Here is a 23,365-nt window from a genome sequence, read left to right on the forward strand (position 1 = left end):
ACTTATATCAGAAATTAATGATTAATCTAGTCAGATTACCGTCTGATATGTTAATAACTGTATTGTTGACACGAGTTTTGACTGGGACAAACACATGTAAAATTATATTTGTCTCCACATATAGCAATGGAGAAGCATAAACACTTAGCCTACCTTAGCAGTTAAATCATTGCAACAAAGTCGTATAATCAAAAACCCGGCGTAATGTTGTTTATTCGGGTACGTTAGGCTACCCCTGCTCTCGTTCTCTTCTTCAGACGCCTGTTGTTTTACGTCACGTCCGGCGTCGACGTCACGCCGTACACACGCAGGAAGCCGCTGCGGAGAGACGAATGGAGGAGCCCGTGGCACGCGCAGCGCGGCCCACGGGTGTCGTTATCGGCAGTGTTTGAGCTGTCGACAAACTTCTGAGTGTTTTTTAAATTTTTTATTTATTTCATTTACTTTTCTGTGTCTATGTGAAGCCGGCCGCTGTCGATCTGCGAAAATGTCTTGGCGGCCCTGTGTGCGGGTCCTGCTGTGCTGCCTTTTGACGCTGTCGACGCCGTTCCAGATGGTGAGGGTCACCGGTCCACTTTACACTCTGCTTGAGTTGCGGGTGTCAGTCCTCCTACTCCTCGGACATGTCCGAGTTCTACACAGATGAAGACATTTTATTCATACATGATTGGGAGTGAGCCGGCGCTTCGGTCAATATCGAATTCTTGTCGGTAAGAGCTGGAGGAGCGATGCCGAACGACGGGGAAGTTTGCTGTTTTTCGGACTGAAGCAGCAGCAGCGGCGGCTCTTGAGTCTTGTGCGGTTGTGTTTAAATATCGAAATGGAGTAGTAGTGTGTATCCAGCTTGACTTTCCAAACGGTTTCTTTCTAAGAGAGCGCCAGTCAGGGTGAGCCCTGCCTGGTTGAGACGGAGAGTGACGAGGGACGGTGAGGTTGCGTGCGTTCAGCGCTGTACTGCTGCTGGTGGCTCATGTCCACGCGCCTCTGGTCTCTCCATCCGATCCCTACATCCATCATGTGTGCTGACTGACCAAGGAGCCTTATGATTTGCTCATGAACACGGTAGCGCATGATTTAGACTCATCAGTTAGGCTAAGTACTTTTAATTTATGAAGGGCACAGGATTTACATTTATTCATTTAGCAGATACTTTTCTCCAAAGCAACTTCCAATGGATACTATGTAGTGTTATCAGCCCACACACTTTATTCACCCAGGTGACTTATCCTGCTAGATACGCTGCTTACAGTGGGTCACTCATCCGTACATGAGTGGAACACACTGATACTCTGTCATTCACACACTATGAGGGAACCAGAACACCATGTCTTTGGAGTGTGGGAGGAAACCAGAGCACCCGGATGCAATGCATGCGACATGCAAACTCCACACAAACTGAGCAGGGATCAAACCCCTGTCCTCTTGCACCACCCAGGTGCTGTGAGGCAGCAGCGCTACTCGCTGTGCCCCAGATTCAAAGCAGGAACCTCCAGGTTAAAAGCCCATGTTCATAGTAGCTGGCCCTACCTGCTATGCTGGTTTTCAAGGACAGCATGACTTGTTTTAGTAATTGTGGTGTAAAAGCAATGTAAACTGCTATGTAAAAAGCAGTTTCTTTGACTACAGGTGACAGTTGCCTTTGGTTGAAATGGGCATGGGAAGTCATAGAGATGCCAACCCCATCATCAGTTTAGGTCTGCGTTGACTGTAAATGTCTTAATTTTTCATTGTTAATGTGACTGAGTTGAGTTTACGTACATTAAAGTTATTCATTTAGCAGATGTTTTTCTCCAAAGTGACATACGTCTGAGAAAAATGCAATAAGTACATCACATTAACAGAAGGAGAGGTTTTGATGCAGACACGTGATAGTTTAAGGACTCCGTGTTAAATGTGTCTTGCATGTGGGTGATGTTGACCCAGAAAAGGGAAAGCATGGGTCAAAGTGCCATTGTTAGGATCGTCTGCACATGTGAGAGAGACAAAATGTCAAAACAAGTAGATTTTTCAGTTTAAGTTAAAAATCACATTTACATTTATTCATTTAGCAGATGCTTTTCTCCAAAGCGACGAAAACTCATAGAAAATGCAAAGTGTTCATTACAGTAGCAGCAAGAGAGACATAGATGCAGACGTGCGATTCCTAAGTGCAGTTAGTTTTTCTTTCCACCATATGAACCAGTGTTCATCTCGCAAGCAGCTGCATAAAATTTTATCAAAATATGATTCCTGATCACCTTCCTCATAATTTTTTGAGATGCATATGAACATTTACATTACATTACAGGAGTAGCTGCATAAAGATGTATCCAGGCATGATCTTAGTTACCCACACACACCCAGATTTTTCCCAGTAATGGCATAAATTCATGTACTTGTTACACTTAAAGGTATCTTGCTTCTTCCACTATTGTTGATGGTGAAACTGTTTGTAGTTACCAAATTTTTCACTGAAAGGTGTAATGAGAGATTATGAACTTACTGTCCATATGAAGGCATATGCTTTGCAGTGTGGTTATCAGTTTTGATTATCCCCCGATACTAATAAAAGGAGAAGTCTGGGCTATATGTTAAAAAAAGGTGTGGCAACAGATGGACAAAATGTAATGTAACTAACTTTAACCTAAGTGGAAAAAGAACATACAGTAGGCTCTTGGAGCTGAAATGTTGTAGAAAGCAATTGCTCTGGTTGGTTTTTCAAGGCCTTCCGAATAGATTGCAGAGCGGTGTGCTGTAAATGTGTGACTGAGCACCAGATGCTGTATCTTATCAGTGGAGCAGCTTCTGCACACGGGCACAATGCTATGGGAACACTGCAGCCCCCATCAGGTTATGGCAATGAGAGAAAAAGGAAGACGACCTCTGATCCCGCAGTAGTTGTGGGTCACAGACCCTAAAGTTCCTGGCCATCCTGCTGCCACCAGCCTTCATGTCCTCCCAGTGTCACATTCTGCATTAGTAACTCTGTACAGCAAAATTTCTACTCTGCACAGCAAAATTTACACAAACTGTTACTAACCACTTCAGCTAGAAGCAGAGTTAAGCATCTTTGTTTTACAGCCTAAAGAAAGCTGATGCATTTGTCCCACCCACTTGTATTTGTTGCATAAATTTTGTAGCTTCTTTTTTTTTTTTTTTTGTCAAGTAAGAAGAGTCAGGAAATTGAACCATAAGGAATGGATTGTGTTTCTTAGAATTACATCTACTCTTTATAAAGTGCAAACCTTGAAAAACACATCCTGTTTTATATCATTGCTATCTGAAGGAAGTTAGTGGTTGACCTGTTTTCATGCTATTATTTCCTTACTAAATCCTCTGCAACTCTTCAGTAGTCTGTTTATACCTTGAAGATTCGAATAGCGTTCAGTGAGGTGTATTAAATTTACAACCTGATAGTGACAGTGTCCACTGTTGGGTTTTTTAAAGAAATAAATTGGCTTTGTAATGTCTTTGACTGGTGTCCCATCTATTGTGTACTCCTTTTTTTTCCTGTGCTTGATGGCATCCATCCCTCCTTGTAGTCATTGAATAAGGAATTACAGGGAAACGGGTGGATGTATTTAAAATGGTAAAGCCATGAATATAAGCCCAGATGCTGCAGAAACTTGAAGCAGTTCTGCTTCTGTAGTGTGGCCGTTTTTCTCAGAGTTTCTGTCAGCACTGGTTTCGGCAGCTGTCTTTCAGCTTCTCACCAGCATTCAGTATCACTGTTCTCTTTACTTGGTGTGCTGTGTGTCCCTGTGGTTCTCTGGAAAGCCCACTGGCTGCTTTTTTTTTTTTTTTTTTGGTTTTGTCTCCATTTAGATGGTTTAGGCCTGTGTTTCAGCTTGTACTTGTTTACACAGGGACTTCAGTGGGGTCTTCTTTGAAAACAGATGGCAGTTTTTGGGAAAAAGTGGTTGCTGCATTCAGGTGTGTTGTGTTGTGTAGGCCTGCTAAAAGTCAGTTTGTATGTTTGTTTTTGCTCTGATTCTCTTCAGTATTTTTGCAGAACTGAAAGTGTGCTTTTGTTGAAGTGGGTGTTGCCTGGTAAAGCCTCGGCTCGTCGCAACCCCGCTTGGGACAAGCAGTTGTTGACAATGGATGGGTGGTCTTTGTGTTTTGTATCGGAAGAGTGCCCTCAAAAATTGCGGAGTTTGAAAATGTGGCACGTGTGGCTTCTGTTGACTGTCCTTAAAGTGGCTTAGTATAAAGGGGTCTTAATCACCTGTACTTTAGCATTAGATGCCAGACAAAACTTCACATGCAAGTGAAGCTGTTACATGAGAGGACTACAGACAGAGATGACAGCCAAATGGCTAGGTAGTACCTAAATACATTCAAAGACCTGAAGTGCATGGTGTTCCATTTTGTCGTGTTCAGCTGAATTATGCAGAGGGGGTTATGCAAGGCCTTTGACTGCAGCTCTAAAACCTGTTGCAACATCCACACATGATGAATGGCTCAGGAACTTTTCTCCTGCAAAGACATAAGTAGAATAAATGCAGTGTGTTGAGAGTTGGCTTGTATAGTCTTGTGTTAGTGGAAGGATGTTTCAGCAGGACATGTTTGTTCCCCATTCGGCTTCAGCTGTGAATGCTACCAGAGTAGTGAAGGAGAAGAAATCCTACTGCTTCTCTGTTAATAGGGCATTTAATCAATGAGCTAGCTGGGTCAGCCCTTCTGCATTTTTCCCATTCTGTGCTCTACGTGAGTTGGGACACCAGTGGGAATGGTTACAGGTGCACGAAGTTGACATAAGTGTCTTTGTGTGTATACTCACGGTTATTGTAACATGGATGAGCAAATAAGAGTGATACAATACACTAAGAGCAGGATTCTGACTTACTGTCTGATCCAGTGGTAGATCTGCATTCATACTTGGCTTCCCCGTTTACTTTGACGTTAGACAAGGTGTTGATCTCCTGTAATCCTGAGTGACTATCAAATTTGTAAGTTTTATGCTCCTCGAGGGTGTTCTGTTTGTAGTCTGCTGCTTAATGTTTCCTTTAAGTATTTAACTGCTGGAAAGGACTTGCTGTACATTGTTTTATGGTGTAGTGTTCAAACTTGAGCCCCGGGGGTCATTTTAAACATCAGAGCACATGCTTTGACTGGATGCGGTGTGGCTAAGTTCTAAGACTCCCAAAGCACTGAAGCAATTTATTGATTTAATTTTGTCTGTGATTGAGCTGATTTAACCATCTGTCTGAGTTATAAGACTTGAAACATTTTTAAAGACAGCAGAAAACCCAACAAACAGTCCTGATTGCCTAGACTAGGACTTAGAATCATGGCATTAAGCAGAAATTACTATCTCATGCTCTACTTGCAAGTGTTTCGTGGTGCTGCATTAAGCAGACATTTTTAAAATGGGTTGAGCTGCACTCAACAATTACGAATGTTAAGAATTCACCTTAAGTCTCAGTTTAAGTTTGCATTTTTTTCAGCAAATTGTTTTTTTTTTTTACCGAAGTGACTTGTATTGTTTGGGTTAATGAGCTGACTTTGTGATAAGAATTCAGTAGGATCCAGCCTTACTTTTTTCCATGAAAAAAGTGCTGTTGAATGCACCGTTGTTAACATGGAGCTGTTAAGTGTCTTCATCTTGAGCTCCCAAGTGTGCAAAGACTTGCAATAATACAAGTAGTGAGCTTGTCACACCCATTGACACTGTACATCACTCCATCTTAGTTGGGCATAGAAAGTCTGATTATCGGACATGCCCTTAATTTGGTTTTATCTGTATCCAAGCATGTTTTCCTGCCCAGAACAGCTCTGCGGAAATCAGTGCAATCATCCTACGTATCTGGGTGTGCCACCTCAGCTCCAGTTAATTCCCCCTCTCCATTTACAGCTCTGTGTAGTGCTAAAAGGCTGTACCATGGTAAGTCCCTTTTGGGTAATTCAGTGTGTCCCATTGGTAGCATTACAGACTGTAGTGGACTAAACTCCGGTGCAGTTTGACAGCCAATATTCGGTGGGTTGGTATCAGCATTTGTCTGATATATGCATTTCTACTTCTATCACTGAAGAGGGGTGGTTAAATTTAAAAATATTCAGTAATTATTTTGTAAAATACAAGTGCTCCCTGGCTTACGATGGGGTTATGTTCTGCGAAACCCATAAGTCAAAAATATCGTAAGTCGGAAATGCATTTAATACACCTAATAGACACCTCTGTGCGACACACTGGGAGACGTGGGTCGCTGCTGCTACCCAGCATTGCGAGAGAGTATCGTTCCACGTATCGCTGTCCCAGGAAAAAAATCAAAATTTGAAGTACGGTTTCTACTGAATGTCTATCACCAGCTCACCATTGTAAAGTCGAAAAAATTGTAAGTTGAACCGTCGTAAATTGGCGACCACCTGTACAACATATGTAGTTTCACTTTTGAAGTATTTCTCTACTATCTTTTTGTGTCAACAATACGAGGGAAGATTTGAATTTGTTTTTAAATAAGAAAGCTGTAACAGAGCATTTTAGACCATCCAACTGTGAGTTGAAAAAAACAGTATACCACAGTCTACCAATAACGGAAAACCAAGTTATTCTCTACTCCTTCAAAATGGCAATCACATGAGCTAGTCTTGGGTAAAACAGCAATTCAGTACTCATGTCTTAACTATAGGTGTTAATTTTAAGGTTGGGGAAATTTTTCTTAACTTCAAGAGAATTCCAGAGATCACATCTCTCTAGAAATGTTATTTCTGGCTATGTCTCCCTCCTGCAGGACTTTTACACAAGTTGAGAATGCTATGTTAAACATGGAATGACAATGAAGGTCTTTCTGTCTTACAGGGTCTGGGCAGGTCGAGTGCAAATTCTCTGTCTGACAACCTGCTCTTTGTGTCCACGCTGGAGGGGAACCTGCATGCTGTCAGCAGAAGGTCGGGCTCGATCAAATGGACCCTCAAGGAAGGTGTGTGTGAGGGGTGGTTCATGCATTGATCTGCTTGGATCTTGAAGGTCCCACCAACGGCTTCTTTGCATCAAACATAAAGCTCCTCGATAAGAAACGCCCCTCATTTTTTTCCGAGTCTGTCTTTATTGCTTATTCCAGTGGGTTCATGCTGAGGTTTTCATAAGATTCTATTCAAGTGGGGCCGGTTACATAAAATGCAGTACAGTTGAGGCAGCTGGTGGTGTAGCAGTTAGAGCTGTTGCCTTTGAATCCAAAGGTTGCAGGTTCAAATCCCACCTCCAGCTGTAGTACCCTTGATCAAGGTACTTCCCCTACATTTCTCCGGTAACATTACCTAGCTGTATAAATTTATTCATTTAGCAGACGTTTTTCTCCAAAGCTACGTACATCTTATAGAAAATACAGTTTGTGCATTACATTAGGAAAAAGAGACATAGCTGCAGGTGTGTGATTAAGTACGGTTAGTTTTCCTTCCTTATATCCTCCAGCATTCATCATACCAGTAGCTGTATAAAACTTTACCAGAATGTTTCCAATTCCTAATCATCTTCCTAGTAGTTATTTTTTTGAGATGCATATAAACATTTACGATAAATCTCAGGAGTGGCTCTGCAAAGGATTGATCCAAGCATGAGCATGTATACCTTACATGATCTTAAGAGATTACGGGCAAAGTGAGTCTGGAAGAGATGAGTTTTAAGACCCTTTTTAAATATGGACAATGATTCAGCAGTTCTGAGGGAGAGGTGGAGGTCGGTCCACCACAACGGAGCCAGAACCAAGAACCTCCGTGCTTTACCTTTCATGCGTGGGATCACCAAGCAGGCAGATGTGGAAGACTTTAGCGGTCTGGTTGGGGTGTATATGTTTATGATCAAGTCCTGTAGATGGCTTGGAGCAGTTCCATTGATGCATTTTTAGGCCATAACCAAGGTCTTAATTTTGATCCTAGCAGCTATGGGAAGCCAGTGCAGAATTTACATTTACATACATTTACATTTAAATGTAAATGTAGTTCCACTGTTACTTTTCACGTGACCTTCCACACTATCGCATACGAAACGAATGCTACCTATTGTGTGAAAGTTGTACAGCAGCTGGTTTTAATTTGTATTTTCATTCAGTATATAGTATATAAATTGTATATAAAATGCATTGCACGTTGTGTTTTATAACAGATATTGTCACCCAAAACCAGATATTTCATTTTTGTGTATAAATTGTTTTATTTCTCTTTGAAAAAGAACATATACCTGTGATCAGTCAAGGGGGCTGCAGTTACCCTGGTGTTCCCAAAATTAAGTGTTGCCCAAGTTATGTATTATATATAATATGTATTATACATATATGTAATAGCTATATGTAATGACTATTTTGTGGTGAGCAGTCACTCATCAGCTATAGTGGCGCTATGTTATTAGCAACCATATGATTAGCTGTTTTGACTAGGGAGGGATAGATGTTTGGAATCTGAGAGTGGAAAGAGATCCCGAATTTTCTCAATGGTTGTGAAATGAATATGGTAGTTTACATATCCTAGCAGCGTCATTTTGACTCGTCAAAAACATCCTTTCTGGAAAATTCAGACCAACTGGTAAATTGTTTAGCTGTTGCTTTTATCCAAAGCATCTAAGTTTTTTTTCTTTTTTTCTTTTTCTTGTCTTGTTTCTGATTTATACAGCTAGAGATTTTTAAATTGGAACATCCAAAGCTAATTTTCTTGTTCAAAGGTACCACAGTGGAGTACTGTCCCAACCTAGCACTTGATCTATCAGGTTACGAATTGTTCCTCCTAACTGCGAGGCTACCTGCTGTTCTGTTTATTATAATAGTAGTATTGATTATTGTATGGATCAGAAAAGCATTTACTTGGTATGAGGACAAAAACAGTTCCATTTCATTTTAATTGTCAAATGGTCAGTCTGAAGGTGTCATAAGACCATCTGACATTATCAAGCAAATCCTGAGAGTACACTCCAAAAAGTTTGTTCTATGTACAATCTTTTTAAACCTCGCTTTATTAAGTGTAACTAGTACCTGGAAAGGTATTCCAGGAAGTTTTTCAGTGGCTGGGTTTTGTAACTGTAATCTAAATTTAAGGTCAGCTGCAGTGTGGATATGGACATCGCTCACGCAGAAACTTTATTAGACCATCTGGCATGTTGAATGAAAACAGGATGGGGTCTCATGTTAGACATCATCTAGGAAAAGGATGTCAATGTTAATAGAAGCACTTCAGTCTTACCTTCAGCACATCTGCCTTGTACCCAACACACTGCTTTTGTGAAAAAGACAAAGGAGCCAGACTTGAAGCGCAAACTTGGCTGATTCCATAGGTAGATGTGTGCATGACATTGCCTTTTTTTCAGTTCCCCTGGCTCACATTAACATGCACTACCTGCCTCTGTCAAAAGCAAGGTGTCTTGCACTGTCATGACTTTTTCTGTACAGAACCTGGGCTTGTCCTTGTTCACACCATATCAGATTACATCCATCTATAACAAAGCCACATTACTTTCAGGAGCACGTTTTGTAGGATACCTTGTCACTGTTTTTAAGAGATTACAGGCTATGTTAACGTTCCTGTTTTTTGTCTCCATTGTCTATTGCATGTTTGTTGTAAAAAAAAAAAAAAACACCCCTCCCCCCAAATGTTCTTATTCAGATACCCTTTTGGTTTTAGATATATTCAAAAACAAGAGATGACAACTAAGTAGGTCTGTACAGAAAAAATTTTTGTCTTTGTGGACCTCTGTGAAGAGTCAGCAGTGCACTAAGGTGCAGCTTCTCAATATGTCGTGAAAAGAATGTTCTGCAGTTTGGGAAAAGAACAATGCGTGCAATACCTGCCCTGCCCAGAATTGATAAAAGAATGTGGTGGTGTAACTGTGCCCAAGGTTCAGACATGTTGAGCAAGGTTATTAAAGATGAGCAGAACTTTGTTTGGGCCAGAAAATTCTTGCTTGGCATAGCTCAAAGTGGAGTAACGTGGTAATTTTTTCAGTTAGTGTTTGGCAAGACCAAGATGAATTTAAACAGTAGCCGTTACGCCCAAGATCTTATATACTCATGAAAACATGAGTATATAACTTAATTGCTATTTTTGAGACTTACTTGGTGCTATATGATGCCTAAAAAGTTAAAATGACACTAAAACACAATATTGTACGTAAGTAGTTAGTGATGGATTCTTATGCAAGCTATCACATGAGTACAGTATATGTAGATAAGTGAGCAACTGATATAAGGGAAGAATTTGAAAAAATGTCCGTCTTGACAGATACACCTGTTGCGCTGCAATTCGCTCAGGTAAGTGTCAAAACATGTACTAATGGCCTTTCTCCCCTTCCTCTTTAGATCCTGTTCTCCAGGTTCCCACACATGTGTCCGAGTAAGTGACCTTCAAGTGTAATACATAGATCCAGGACTTACTTGGCAGACATGCAGCCCCTTTTGTTTTCCTTTGCTGTTCATACATCCAGCAAAGTTTGCTTTATTGTACAAAACTCCATGTGTCACGTGTCCATAAGTGGAGTGCTGCTACAAAACAAGTTTCTCCTCTCCCCCCCCCCCCCAGACCTGCATTTCTGCCAGACCCGAATGATGGAAGTCTGTACGCACTGGGAGGCAAAAATAGCAAAGGCTTGACAGTAAGAGGATGCTATCTGACACCCTGCTGTTCAGACTTTCCCATTACTACAGGATCTCAAACCTGCTAGATTTAAAGCTATTTGGTCCTGCACTAAATCACATCTTGTTTTAACCATGACAAATTGTATTTGTTTTGAGGCTCATTACAAAGCAAATTCATTCAGTCTATAATGAAGAAAATAATTCCTTTTTATTCAAATATTGTTGTGCCTATACACTGTGGTCACAAGAGGTTTTAGTTTTAATCTACATGGGCTGTTGCTTATTACTCAGATGTTCAAAGTCAATTGCCTATAATTTAAATGCACTGTACAGTTTTCTAGCTAACACCGAAGTTTACTTGTTCCAGAAACTGCCCTTCACAATTCCTGAACTTGTCCAGGCATCACCCTGTCGCAGCTCCGATGGGATTCTCTACATGGGTAAGGCTGAGAGACCTGGAGACAGTGCCATGGGTTGCCTTTTTACCTGGGTATGAAGTTTTGTTAAGTATTTCTAAACCAGACAGCCCTGATGAATTTGGCATCTTTAAGCTTGTATGTATACTCTGAATATTTACATTAGGGTCCTTTGATTTTGTGCAGATCAGTGTTTGCAGTTGTGTGGACTTGAGATTTTTAAAACACACTTGTCAAAAAAGTCTCTGTCAAATAGCAAAGTGCCACAGTAGATCCTAGTGTGATTGGATAATTGTAGGCGTCATTATGAAGGAGGGAACTGCTAATCTGTCCTTGAGATGTGTAATCTGAATTACTGTAGTAAAGTATTGAGCTATATAATGGGCAAAGGTACAAAATTAAGTTTTTTTTTTTTTTTGGGGGGGGGGGGGGGGATTTAAATGCAAAATGCCATTGACTATCTTCTTTGATGAAGATCATGATTTGAACTTAATTTTTTGCCCTTATGGATTCAAAGTGCATATTGATAATTGCCTGATAGAATACAAGTAATTTATACTTCCTTGAAATTTAGTACGAGACCATTTAAACAGCTGTTTCGTCTCTGAAAAGGTGACAAATTATGTTCTATGAAGTAAGGAAAAATTTGACAATCCGTTAATGTTTGTGTGTCTGGCTGTCCAGGTAAAAAACAGGACCTGTGGTATGTGGTGGACCCTCTGACGGGAGAGAAGCAGCAGACTCTGACGTCATCCTTTGCTGAGACTCTTTGCCCCTCCTCTTCGCTTCTGTACCTGGGCCGCACAGGTAGGGCCCTTGGGAGGCTTTGGAGGTGTGGCAGAAACTGGAGACTGCATTGTAACTTCTCTCTGCTGCCACTGACACACAGTTCCCATAGCTTGAGACACTGTAACTGATATACCGTTAAAAGCATCAAAGAAACATATTGTGCTGTTATCACATGTTCTTTGTTTGTTTCCTTTTACATTTCTCACATTCTGAAGGTTGCTATACAGAATGTAAAATGGGTAAGATCTTAAGTGAGGTGGCTTTGTTATTTACTGTATAAGACTTTCAGTATAGAATCATTGTTTTGTCTTTATGATCTGGAAAAGGTAACAAATTGTAAAAATTAAGGATTCTTAATGTTTGGCCTCAGTCAGATCACTTACAAATGTTAAAGTGAATAGGAATCACGATTATGTCCTCTCAGAATACACCATCACCATGTATGACACCAAAAACCGAGAGCTACGCTGGAATGCCACCTATTCTGACTATGCTTCTACAATGCCTGATGATGACAGCAAGTATGGTAAGAGGCAGGCACTCAGTAACTGTCTATTTCGAGTCTCTGATGTCCTTCAGTCATAAAAGAAGTTGTATGTGGTTTTACAAAGCATAGGAAATGTACAGTGAAATACTAGTATTCTGAGTGTCCTAGAAGGCATTTGGCCTGAGAAGTCCCATCCCCATCAACGGGCACATGTCTCTGAAGTCTTGGAGGGGTTTGCTTCCAAGTATTGTGAAAGGTTCTGCAATCACTGTTTACGCTTTCTCCTTTCCTCCCTCTCATGTTAAGCAGAGATGGCCCATTTTGTGTCCAATGGGGATGGTCTTGTGGTCACAGTGGACAGCAAGTCAGGAGATGTGCAGTGGGTGCAGAACTACAACTCGCCTGTGGTGGCCATGTACATCTGGCAACATGATGGTCTTCACAAGGTCCCACAGACCAACTTTGCTGTGGAAACGCTGCGCTACCTCACCTTCATGTCTGGGGAAGTTGGCCGCATCACTCAGTGGAAGTACCCTCTGCCCAAGGAGAAGAAGCCCAAGAACAAGTTGACGTACGCAGCGTGGCAGAATGCTTTAAAATCAATTGTTAAAGCTCCTTGTATACAGCTGTGGTCCACAGAACTGGAATTATTTTGTACTTTACCGAGTAATTCATTACAGAACAAATTTTAAGGATGCATTAATCTTGGATTTATTCCCGATTCAGTTTTTGGATTAAAGATTTTGTGTCTAGTTATAAGAAAGTGATAATGTTACTCACTTTATTTTTGTTTTGATTTTTGTTGTGCCACTAGTAGGTAAAGGGCTGTTGTCCCACAGCTGCTATCAAGCATTCCCATTTGTCATCCTCCCTTAATGTCTGAAGCAGCATGCTTGTGTTTTTCCAGGTCGACACTTTATGTTGGCAAGTATTCCACCAGTTTGTACGCCTCTCCATCCCTGGTTCATGATGGAGTCACAGTCGTGGTAAGTGTCCAAGTGGTTCGCAATCAAGAGCAGTCAGTACTGCTCAGGAATCTGCCAGGTTGTCAGTTCAAACTTCTGTTGAGCAATAATTCCAGTTTAGTTTGCTCCCATATAATATTTGCCACAATTCAAATAGTAGTTTTCAAGAAAACGTCTAGAAACAGATCTGTTTACATTTGTTTACAACTGTAAACAGATGTTTATACACATTTCTGTTTATCACATGCAGTGCGAGGACTGTTGCCTACCCCAAATACCATGAAGTTTGAGAATCATAATTCCAATATTGTATTTTTCTCTGGTTTTTATTGTTTATGGGTTCTCCTTTTTTCACTGATAAAGGAATAGAATCATCTCACACTGGCCCTTCTCTGGTTTTTGTGTCCAGCTTGATGAATATGGCAGTGGAATTCAGGTCTCATTAATTGTGCTGCATTTCAGCCTCGTGGTAGTACCTTCCCCTTGCTGGAGGGACCCAGCCAGTCGGAGTTCTCCATCCAGGATGACAAAGAGTGTGTTATCACCCCCAGTACTGATGTGAAGGTCACTGCTGGCCTGAAAGATCCCAGCCGTCTGAACTTCATGAGCAACTACCTTCTTCTTATCGGTAACTCGCACTACTGCTCCCTCTGCCGGAAATGAGGAATAGCAAAGCTAATCCCAACATGGCAAATGGTTTGGGGGAGAAATTTTGAATTCTTGTTCATCACAGAGAGGTTCTTTGTTGCTTATGTAAGAACGTATAAATGACAGCTGTGGTGCATGCAATCCCTCAAGTATTTTTTTGTGTTTGGTCCTTCCCGCAAAGGTCACCATGAAATACCCCCAAATGCCCAAAAGAATATTCTGGAAAGGTTTCCAGAGAGCTTTGCCCGTCAGCCAGGGAGTGTGATCCCTCCTACCACAGAGAAGACTATTGAAGAGGTGATTTCTTTGTCCTTGCCTTATCACAAAATTAGCATGTCCAAAAGACACAGGTTGCAAAGAAGTCCTGGGAAATAGAAATGTTGAACTAGAACATTTTATAACTCCCAAGTCTTAGAAATATCAAGGATATTGTGTAACAGCCTGCAGTTCCTTGTTTGAGTTGGCTCAGGTAGATAGGAGCAGGCAAGAAGGGAGCAGTCTCTGCCAGGCCTAAAAGCTCTTGGGCTCCTACCCTTGTCCTGGAGTGAAACATGGAGAGACCTGATCAGAGAAGAAATGAGTAAGAACTACATAAAAAGGTCTCTAACCTTAACAGGAAAACTATTGAGGAAGACCAGCAGTTGGGTATAGAACAAGGGAGACCATATTTTGAAGTTAAATGGTCCAAAATTGTACTTTAAGCCTTAGTCTGATACCTGAAATCGTCTTGCCTAACATGTTTGCCATTTTCTGGATGTTTCTCATAGTGATGTGATTAGGAGCTGGTTAGCCAGCAAAATGCAGTGGGAGAAATAGTCAGTGAATGAACAGGATTCTTTGAGCACTTAATTTACCTTGATTCAGAAGCAGGACATTTATAACCATGTAAGTTGAGAGTAGTACCAGCTTCATTGGGTATTTTATTTGCTAGCTGAGGGTTACACAAATTTGGTGTAATATAGCAATGTATTTTTTGAAGGACAATTAAATCTGAACAATGTGTAAGGGAATAAGTATTTGATATTTCTGTGATGGCCTAGCATCCCTTATGTCCATTGCTTCTAGGACAGGCTGCAGAGATTGGAAAAGTAGTTGCAGACAACAGATATTTAGAAGGCTTGGCTGCCAAGGGGGGGGAAAAAAAAAAAATCCTGTGCTGTGCTGAACTGTGGAATAAAAATAAATGGTAATAAGAGGATAGGTGAATAGCCTTTGTTTTGTTGACAGGAATTCGTTTCTGGGATTTAAGAATCCATCTGCTTCCATAAGGAAAGCCAAGGTTCTGCTAGTTCGTTAATACAGAGAAGCAGGAATGTGCCTTGATATCTGAGAAGTGTTGTACTTTAAGTTAGTAATTTATAATTGTCTGTCTGGGTGTAATTACATAACTTCAGGTTTCATGGGAATTTTGTTATGTAATTGTCTGCCTGTATGTGAATTTCCTCAGCGGTTTTAAAAGGTTAAGAAATGGTGCTCTGAATATTTTTGTGCTTTAAAATATAGATCAGAGTTGTCAGTCATTCCAGTCTTCAGTAACACTTTTTTTGATCAGCAGAGTAGGCATGAAAAAAAGTCTTTAGATTTTCTGGTAAACCCTGGTCAAAGAGAACATTTGTCCAATAAAGTGCTTTTATATTTTTGTGCACCAGCAAACGTTACTGTCGGCAGTAACAGAGAAATTACTCTGCACTGTTGAAGTGTGACTGCAAAGATAAATGATTATGGGAAAATTCATGTGCACATGCTTATGATTAGCAGGTTGCTCACTTGTCTCTCTTTGTGGTGACTTCAATGGCAGAAGGTGAATGACATTGACGTGGAGGAGAACACGCCTCAACCCCCTGAGACCTCTATTCAAGAGAAGACGTCCAAGCCGACACGCGTTGAGGCCCCAGTAGATACCATGTTGAAGGACATGGCCACCATTATCTTCAGCACATTTCTGTTGGCTGGTTGGCTTGCCTTTGCAATCACATATCCCAAGGCAAGGGCTTCACTCTTGTTTTCAGGACCATGTTCATGTGTGCTCTTGCAATAACAAGACTGCCAAATGGTGGTATTACCCTTTTGGGTTTAATGCTTTTGCTTACTCCCCCCCCCTTAACTTCAAAACAATGTACCATATTAGATTTATTTATACATCTCCATATATTTATTGGACCATTTGAGGGCTCAAGGGTAGTTCAACAGTAAATGGAAAATGGACAGTGAACTAGCAACCTTCAGGTTACATATCAAAGCTGTTAACTACCATGCCACCAGCTGTAGCACTTTTGTGTCATTTTAATGTTCTGAAGTGGTTTTTAGTGATGGTATTTTTATTGAATAACAGAGGGGTGTAAAAACTTTGTCCTTTCTGCCTGTCTTTCATGCCGTCCTCCTCTTCACCCACAGAGCGTGCACAAGCAGCAGCAGCTGCAGCACCAACAGTTCCAAAGGCAGATGGAGGAGAAGCTGGAGCTCCTGCAGAAGCAGCAGCTCGTCTTCCAGCCTCCTACCGACCTTGCCCTTGAGGCAGACTTCCTGGACGCAGCTCGTGCACAGGGCTCCAGTCACAGCAGCCCCAGCCTCACCCCCCGGGCCTCCAACCACTCCAACCTGTCAGCATCTGAGATCGGCAGCTCAGCCAATGAGAACGAAGAGGGAGTTTATGGAGGTCTGACATGTCAGGATATATCTGATCCCACAAGTGACTGCACACGACAGTAATAGCTGCATGTACCAGTTTTATGTGATTTACAGCCCATATTTACCAAAAACAATGAAATGTCAAGCAACACCCCAGAACTATGAAAAAGCTCATACTACAGGAAAAAAAACTGAAAAATTGTCAGCTTCTCATGTAACTGAAAAGTGGCACGCCACTGCCAACAAAACTCCAGACATTAGAATGGTCTTAGTAAACATTCTCCAACAGCATGGCCACTTTGTAAATCCTGGTCTCTTTAGAAAGAGCCTGCTCTAAGGTGTTAAATGACTGTACCAACCACTGGTGTAAATTGCTAGTTTATGGGCTGGTTGTTATGCTGGTGAATCTTACATGGTGCTTTCTAAATGTGTCCTGATTGTTTAATTTCTATTAAATAGCATCTGAATTCTCTGTCCATTAGATGAGGAGTCGAGCATCATACGTGTTGGAAACATTACCTTTAACCCCAAGAATGTTCTGGGCCATGGTGCTGAAGGGACCATTGTGTATAAGTAAGTCAGTGCATAATTAAGGAAAACATGACCAACCTTCGATCTTCCTTGTAATTTCAAAAATAGTGGTTCACTGAAACATTTCTTTTGAACCTGCTGCTCTTTTTCAAATTATTGAAATGAGTAATCTTTCTATTGGAGTGGAAGATATTTTTCTAAAACAAAGTAATGAACAGCACCCTGCTTGGATGAATTAAATTAAATGCATGTGTATGAGTGGTGATTGCATGTGCCAACCCAGGAAAGTTTTTATAAAGCTGGATACCGGCCAATGTGTAAATCATGAGTCTGTGTGGATAATCAGCTCTCCTTCCATTTGTATCACAGGGGCCAGTTTGACAGCCGGCCTGTGGCCGTGAAGCGGATTCTTCCCGAATGCTTTAGCTTTGCAGACCGGGAGGTGCAGCTGCTCCGTGAGTCTGATGAGCATCCCAACGTCATTCGCTACTTCTGCACTGAAAAGGAGCGCCAGTTCCAGTACATCGCCATCGAACTTTGTGCTGCCACACTGCAGGAGGTACAGGAAAGCAAAATATTTACCAATTTGAATATCAAGTGCTTTTCTTTAAGATACCAATACAGCACCTGTATTTGGTCCTCAGACTCCTGCAGTTGTTAGTGTCGCCACTGGCCCCTTATTTTGTAAATGTCTCAGGATGCCAATGAAGTCAATGGCTAGAACACTAATGCATGTCAATGCTCTGCATTTGATGTTTCTTTTTGAACCTTACAAGCAGTCAGCTAACTTGTTGGACTTTAATGACTGCTGATAGTGAGGTCGCGTTGAGGTTTGTTTTCCCTCCCCCTCAGTACGTAGAGCAAAAGGACTTTGACCGACATGGCCTGGAGCCAGTGATGCTGCTTCAACAGACTATGTCAGGGCTGGCACATCTCCACTCTCTTAGCATCGGTGAGGATATGGATTTGAATTTGCATGTACTGTAGTTGTATACAGTCCATGCTTAGCACACCTTAAAGTGAAGCTAATCCCAACCCTCAGAAGTTAAGATTATATCCATCTATACAATAAACTACTTTCTACCAAAATATTTCAGAATAAGCTTGTGTGTGCAAGTCCAGGACTACTTCAAACCTGCAGTGTTTTGGTCACAAAGCCAGTTTTCTTGCAGTTACTCTGCTGACAGCTCCTATGTTTTTAATTAATCTTGACTGTTTCCTGATGTAGTCTTGTGTTGTTTGCCTGTGTCAGTGCACAGAGACCTCAAACCCCACAACATCCTTGTGTCAATGCCCAATGCTCATGGACGGGTCCGGGCTATGATCTCAGACTTTGGCCTGTGCAAGAAGCTGGCAGCAGGCAGACACAGCTTCAGCAGGAGATCTGGGGTCCCTGGGACCGAGGGTTGGATCGCACCTGAAGTCTTAAGCGAGGACAGTAAGGCCAATCCTGTGAGTATCCTGCAGGTCACCTCTCTTAATTGACCTTCTTCAGCTTGTTGGCTTAATGTGAACTGGTGCATTACTTGATTGTTGTGAATGATGTTTAATAAGACACATCACATATGGCCAATGTGTAGGAACTTTTTATACCTGTGAATGCATTGTATTTTCTTAGTTTTGAGCATAGAGAGAGATTAACCTTTAAGAGAAAGGTAAACATTTATTAATGTCCTAATTGTTGTGCATTTTTGTTTCATATGATACTGTGCCATTATGGATCATATCCTCTAAGTAAAGCTGCAGTAACCCTTTTGGTTTTTTCATGTTTGTTTTTTTCCATCAGTGCATGCATTTCTACTTAAATTTAAATCTTCATGAGTAGTGTCTTTTTGTAATATATGTGAAATTAATTTTAACTGAGGTCCTCGGTCTGTGTACGTTGATTAGTTTTTTGATTTGAAATTGAAAAACAAAATGCGAATTACGATGCCTTCATTTGTTTTTTTTTTATTTAATATTGAAAGCAGAAAAACAGCTTGTTATTGTTTGAGTGTACACACAAAAAAGAGGATTTTTTTTTTATTAATTTCCTCTTTTTCGTTTTAATCATCCAAAGTGTATAAATCAAAATCTTGCAATACCAAATGGGATGAATGGCCTAAAGTGCACAATGTTTCCAATTTAAAAAGTAGCCTGAACTAGAACCTAGAACTTCCTGTTGCTTTTTACCCCTGCGCTTAATTAGTAATAAGATTCTTAAGTTGTAGCACCTGGAAAAATCCTGCCGATTTTCTCGGTGGACGTCATCCTCCCTTACTGTCCCTCTCTTGCTGCTTTTGAAAAGCACACAGTGATCCGTATTAACTTGTGATCAATAATTCAGAGCGAAGTCAGCATGTTCGATGAAACCACTGGATTATGCGCGGTTTCACATAGTTTACATCCGGGTTGTTGAAGAATACCACAAAACAAAATAACTCCGTCAAAAAATAAGACGGCAAGAAGCTATAAGTGAGGCGTATTTTAAATATTTCACATTTTGAGCAAGAAATGGTTTTTAAACATAGTTTATTTATAATTTATCATTTCTGAAACAAACGAATGAAGGCATTGTGATTCGCATTTCGGTTTTCAATTTCCAATCAAAAAACAAATGAAAGCAACGTACGCAGACCATCCTCCTGTGATTACTAGAAAAAACCTGCTGTAATCACTTGACCCAGTCCAAGTACAGCCAACAGTCAGCAACTGAATTCATTTTTTTAATGCAGGATTGCATAATCTGACAGTAGTTTCCATGTTACTGTGTGCTCTGTAATGAAAGGGCCGGTTAATATGAAAAGATTTTGGCTTCAGTATTAGTCTTATCCAAGAGCTTGAAAATTACTGTGCTGTTATCTTTGTTTTGACGGTAGTCTTTTCAACAGTATATGCCCATATACCCTTGACACACAGTCTTGTGTCCCAGTTCCAGGAGTGATCATAGTTTAACTAGTCTATCCCCTGTAGACATGCGCTGTTGACATCTTCTCTGCCGGCTGCGTATTTTACTACGTGGTGTCTGAAGGCTGCCACCCCTTCGGCAAGTCGTTGCAGAGGCAAGCCAACATCCTTCTGGGTGCATATAGCCTGGATCTGCTTCAACCAGACAAACATGGTGAGACCACAATAAAAATTTCCCATCTCTGAAACCGCTACAATTTTGCCTCAGTAAATGCAGTTTGACTAGTCCTTTGTTTTCCTGTTGCTCCTCTTTGAATAGGAAAGGTTAAAGTGTAAATATCCACCATTTTAATCAGGTTGTCTGATGGGTGTTATAACGTTCACGCTACCAGTCTGCTGCCTCTGCTTTGAATTTGACATGGTTTCAGTGTTCTTGACCTACCAAACTGAAGTTTAAAACCAGTAAAATTATCAAAGTACCATGAATTTCTCATCTGCAGAAGATATAGTCGCTGCAGATCTGATACTGCAGATGCTGAGCATGGAGCCCCAAAAGAGACCATCAGCGGAAAGTGTGCTGAAACACCCGTTCTTCTGGAGCCTGGAGAAGCAGCTGCAGTTCTTCCAGGTCTCTGTTCAGCCCCCCTCAAGCTCCTCAGCCTCTGCTGCTTGTCCATTGTCCTTAAGGTACTTTTTTGCTAATCTAAACTGATGACCTGACAGATTATTTTCCGTCGTAGGATGTCAGCGATAGGATAGAGAAGGAGCCTCTGGATGGGCCCATTGTCCGGCAGCTGGAAAGAGGTGGCAGGGCAGTGGTGAAGGGGGACTGGAGAGAGCACATCACTGTTCCCCTCCAGACAGGTAAGACCTCTGTCAGGTGTGCATTCACCTGTGTTATCAGTTGGATAGGAAATTAACTACATTGACTGCTCAGCTAGTCTCCAGGGAAAGTTCCAGGCTGTCATATCTGCTGCATTTTTTTTTTTTGAGTAGGAGTCACTGCCTTTCATGATGACCAGGCCATTTTTGCTAGTTTCACAAATCAGTGCATTTTTCGGGTTAACATGATGTCATCCGTCCGCACCCCGCCCCCCCTCGCCGTGCAGACCTTCGGAAATTCCGATCATATAAAGGAGGATCAGTCAGAGATCTTCTCCGTGCAATGAGGAACAAGGTGAGCTTATTTGGAACCTATGTCCATGACCTAATTGGTGGTCCATGACCATCTAAATGTTGCAAAAGTTCTTTAAAACCTAATGTTTAGCACTGCTAGTCATCACTTTTTGTCAAAAGTGATTTGTCTTAGAATATTTTAATAGAACTAAAGGACTTGGTGCCACTGAAAACTCCTAGTATCAGGTTTTGGGATATACGTAAATATACGGTGCTTCTTGAAAGTATTTGATTTGAACCCTGTAAGAATGGTGATTATTCTTGTTTAAAATACTAAACTTCAAATCTAAATGTAAAAATAAACTTTTAAAATGATTTATGCACCTAATTCTATGTACCTACTTGGAAGATGCTTTTCTCCAAAGCAACTTTCAATGAACTCTATGTAATATAAGCCTACACCTTATTCACCAAGGTGACTTACTGCTAGATACAGTACTTACAATCGGTCACTCATCCATACACCAGTGGAACACACACTATCACTAATACACTATGGGTGGACCCAGGATGGGATACCATTCTGTAAGCACTTTTATAGTTGATGGTAAATAATTTATAGCTCGCTGAGTAAATTTCTTACAAACGTAGAATTACTATTTTACCAGATTTATAGTGTGACCCAACTTTGTACGTGTCCAGTTTTTGTTCCTGTTTTATTTATTCTGTTTTTCCAAGTTGGCCAAAAAGAATTTAAAGCATCCTAGCTGAATAGGTATTTTTCAGTCATTGTTGCATTGGTCTACATTCATGATCTTTTCCATTTTTTATGGCTAAAAATATTCCATAGCCCCAAAAGTAGTAATTCATTGTTAAAATGTGTGAGCTGTCAAATATAAACTGTTAATCTAAATGTCTGTGCCCCCCCCAACCCCCGATGCAGAAGCACCACTACAGGGAGCTGCCAGAAGATGTGCAGCAGACACTGGGCTCCATTCCAGACGAATTTGTGTCTTACTTCACCTCCCGCTTCCCACACTTGCTGCAGCACACCTATCTAGCCATGCGTACCTGTGCACTGGAGCGCCCCTTCCTGCCCTACTACCACAGTGAAGGAACTGTAGCTCAAATGCAGGGCAGCTGCGAGCAGAACGAGGCACCCAAACCAGCCTACAGTCCTGACTCCATATGAAAGAGAAGGAGGGCTGCTGGCGGTGGGACTTTGCATTCGTTGCCTTAATACACATTCCAGGGCTCAGTGCCTCTTCCTGAAAGCCACACTGGTGAGATGCGAGCCTGCAGTGCTCGCAACTTGACGCCACGATGTGTGCTTCACTCTTCTAAGTGCCTGCCATGTGACGGACAGCCAGCAGGTGGAGCTGCGAAGCCAGCGCTCTTCCAGGAAGCCCTGGAGCAGAACTGTATCCAGCCGGTACCTCTCCTGGGCCGCAGAAAACAGGGATGATGTGCATCTCTTTCTTTTCGTATGTTCTTTTTTTTAATGTTGTAAATTATTGCAATGAATGAACTGCCACTTGGGAATCTACCAGAAAAGTTTTGGTCTGATCTGTTGTCAGCACCTGTGTTTAGGTGTACTGCATGCAGAGCAGGCTGTGACACATGATACTGTGCAATTCTGGAGTTTGCTGAATTAACTAATTTTCTGCAGAAGGCATATTTTTGTACAGATTCACATAAAGGATAATCTTACTTGGCCAGTGCACCTTACTGTAATTTTACTTTAGTCATATGTAAGTCCACTGCTACTCATCTTTGTGGCCAATAAGTCTACGCTGGTGGAGTTTCAAAGTGCAATGGCTATGTGGGTTATAAACCAAAGGGTATTGTGTTTCGATATTTTAAGGAAATCCTGGTAGTGTTGTAAATGATCTTTCCATTAGTATTTTTCAGGCGTTCATTATCACAAGGGATATTTTGATCAGCAGCAGTAGATCCTTAGATGAGGGTCATGGAGTTTCTTGATTTAAAAGGCCTGTTTCTAATTTTAGCCAAGAAATTTTAATGAATATAGAGTTTATGAAAGGAAGCTTTATGACTGTAAACTTGGCTATAGTATGAGGCTGTAATGGTCATACCCCTTGAGGAGCATTCAGAGAAATTGTCCTACATTCTGCTGCACAGGCTGAACTGAAAAGTTACACATGCACACAATATTTTTGTAATATCAACATACAACGTTCATTCATAGTTTAATGGCTGCCACAAGTTCCTTGGTTCTTTTTTCAGCCTCCGGGTTTTTTGTTTTTTTAATAGTAACCTATCTTGTAATCACTAATGCAGTTTTTATATACCTAATGTATTCATTGCTGTAAACCAAGCAGTTTTAAATCAAAGACTCTG

General features: G+C 41.1%; 1 protein-coding gene across 1 annotated transcript; it reads left to right on the forward strand.

Moving 5' to 3' along the window:
- The first annotated feature begins 310 nt into the window (after positions 1–310).
- Positions 311–22,550, forward strand: ern1 (endoplasmic reticulum to nucleus signaling 1). The gene is made up of 22 exons (XM_018762156.2): positions 311–556; positions 6,782–6,902; positions 10,263–10,296; positions 10,483–10,555; positions 10,906–10,978; positions 11,639–11,761; positions 12,168–12,269; positions 12,540–12,801; positions 13,138–13,216; positions 13,658–13,823; positions 14,025–14,140; positions 15,642–15,827; positions 16,238–16,499; positions 16,954–17,044; positions 17,372–17,561; positions 17,855–17,954; positions 18,255–18,454; positions 19,955–20,102; positions 20,389–20,516; positions 20,629–20,752; positions 20,998–21,065; positions 21,948–22,550. The coding sequence occupies exons 1-22, from the start codon at positions 488–490 to the stop codon at positions 22,194–22,196; spliced, it is 2,964 nt and encodes a 987-aa protein (XP_018617672.2). The 5' UTR covers positions 311–487; the 3' UTR covers positions 22,197–22,550.
- Positions 22,551–23,365: the final 815 nt, after the last annotated feature.

The sequence above is a fragment of the Scleropages formosus genome, chromosome 20 (assembly GCF_900964775.1).
Source record: "Scleropages formosus chromosome 20, fSclFor1.1, whole genome shotgun sequence".
Taxonomy (NCBI): Eukaryota; Metazoa; Chordata; class Actinopteri; order Osteoglossiformes; family Osteoglossidae; genus Scleropages; species Scleropages formosus.